The 1,981-nt window shown below is 45.7% G+C and overlaps 1 protein-coding gene across 1 annotated transcript; it reads right to left on the reverse strand.

Annotated features, from left to right (window-relative positions):
• On the reverse strand, nt 1-1,481 carry LOC115973915. Its single transcript, XM_031094157.1, has 2 exons — nt 342-1,481; nt 1-255 (listed from the first exon to the last, which is right to left on the reverse strand). Exons 1-2 carry the CDS (start codon nt 1,479-1,481, stop codon nt 1-3), a joined length of 1,395 nt encoding a protein of 464 aa, XP_030950017.1.
• Nucleotides 1,482-1,981: the final 500 nt, after the last annotated feature.

Below are 1,981 nucleotides of genomic sequence, written 5' to 3' on the forward strand. Positions count from 1 at the left end.
TCAGACGCCAATACCTTCGGCACTCCAAATGTGCATACAATGTTCTTCCACACGAAATTTTTCACATTCTGTTGTGTGATATTTGCCAACGGTTCTGCCTCCACCCATTTGGTGAAGTAATCGATGCCCACTACTAGAAACTTCATCTGCCTTACTCCCAAAGGGAAGGGACCTAAAATGTCCAGTTCCCATTGTGCGAAGGGCCACGGTGCCACCATTGGGGTGAGGTATTCCGATGGTTGCCTGGGGACGTTGCTAAATCGCTGGCACTGGTCGCAGACCTTAACATATGCTTTAGCATCAGCTTGCATGTTAGGCCAGTAATACCCTGCACGGACGACCTTGTGGACAAGTGATCTTGCTCCTGAATGATTGCCAAATGCCCCTTCATGAACTTCTCTCAGCACGTAGTTTGCTTCGTCCGGAGCTAAACATCTAAGGTAAGGTTGAGAGAAACCTCTCTTGTATAGAACTTCATTCATGAGGACGTATCTAGCTGACCTCACCCTCACCTTTCTAGCCTCGTCCTTCTCTTCTGGCAGTCGTCCATCTTTCAAGTATGATATAATGGGAGTCATCCAATTTTCTCTGTTATCCACCTGCTGTACTTCTTGGGCATCTATACTTGGCATATATTGAACTTCATCTGACTTCTCTAATGATTCATCTGCTGAGGCCTCTTTTGCTATAATATCAGCTTCCACGTTCTCCTCCCTTGAGATTTGAACGAAGTCAACTTTTTCAAACCTTTTCACAAGGTGCATCACCTTACCAAGGTATTTCTTCATTCGTTCTTCCTTCGCCTCATACGTCCCATTCACTTGCCCCATGATCAGTTGGGAATCCCCCATGACACATATGGACTTTGCTTCCACAGACTTTGCTAATTCTAGCCCTTTGAGGAGGGCTTCATATTCGACTTCATTGTTTGTCGCTTGGTACTGTAGACGGACTTTGTGTTTTAGTTTATCTCCCTCTGGGGACTGCAGGACCACACCGATTCCTCCTGCATGCCGTGTAGACGAACCATCCACATGGACGATCCATCTCTTACTGTTCTCTGTCTCGTTATGACTTGGGGTAAACTCCGCAATAAAATCTGCTTGGGCTTGAGCTTTTATGGCATGCCTTGGTTGATACCTGATATTGAACTCACTTAGCTCCACAGCCCACTGGATTAATCGTCCTGTAGCTTCCGGCCTATTCATTGCCTTTTTGAGAGGATGATCTGTCATAACATTGATGACATGTGCTTGGAAATAATGCCTCAGCTTCCTTGAAGCTGTGATTAGTGCGAAGGCCAACTTCTCCATTTGTGGATACCGTCCTTCCGCTCCTTTCAATGCCTTGCTTGTATAGTACACAGGTCTTTGCACTTTATCTTCCTCTCTTATCAATGCTGAGCTCACAGCATGCGGGGTTACTGCTAGGTACAAATAGAGTTCCTCCCCTTCCACTGATGGACTTAGCAGCAGTGCCATGGTAAGGTATACCTTCAAATCTTCAAAAGCTCTCTGACACTCGTCGGTCCATTCGAATGCTTTTTTGAGAACCTTGAAAAATGGCAAACATTTATCAGTAGCTTTAGAGACAAACCTGTTAAGCGCAGCGACTCGTCCAGTGAGGGATTGGATTTCCTTGGTGTTTTGCGGTGGCTTCATGTCCAATATTGCTTGAATTTTATCTGGATTCGCTTCGATTCCCCTGTGGGATACCATAAAGCCAAGGAATTTCCTTGATGATACTCCAAAGGCACATTTGCTAGGATTCAGCTTCATGTGATACTACCTCAATGTCTCGAATGTCTCCTGCAGGTCGTCTAGATGTCTTCCTTCGTCTCGACTTTTCACCAGCATGTCATCCACATAGACTTCCACATTCCGCCCAATCTGCGGACGAAACATGTGGTTGACCAACCTCTGATATGTCGCCCCTGCATTCTTTAAGCCAAACGGCATCACCTTATAGCAGAATAAGCCTT

Source organism: Quercus lobata, chromosome 2, assembly GCF_001633185.2.
Source record: "Quercus lobata isolate SW786 chromosome 2, ValleyOak3.0 Primary Assembly, whole genome shotgun sequence".
Lineage (NCBI taxonomy): Eukaryota > Viridiplantae > Streptophyta > Magnoliopsida > Fagales > Fagaceae > Quercus > Quercus lobata.

What these genes read in the sequence shown, in the direction of transcription:
- LOC115973915 (XM_031094157.1), bottom strand. Translation starts at nt 1,481, where the DNA reads ATGGCACTGCTGCTAAGTCCATCAGTGGAAGGGGAGGAACTCTATTTG. An exon ending in CAAGATCACTTGTCCACAAG is followed by an intron (nt 256 to 341) that starts GTCGTCCGTGCA and finishes CCAGCGATTTAG; the next exon opens with CAACGTCCCCAGGCAACCAT.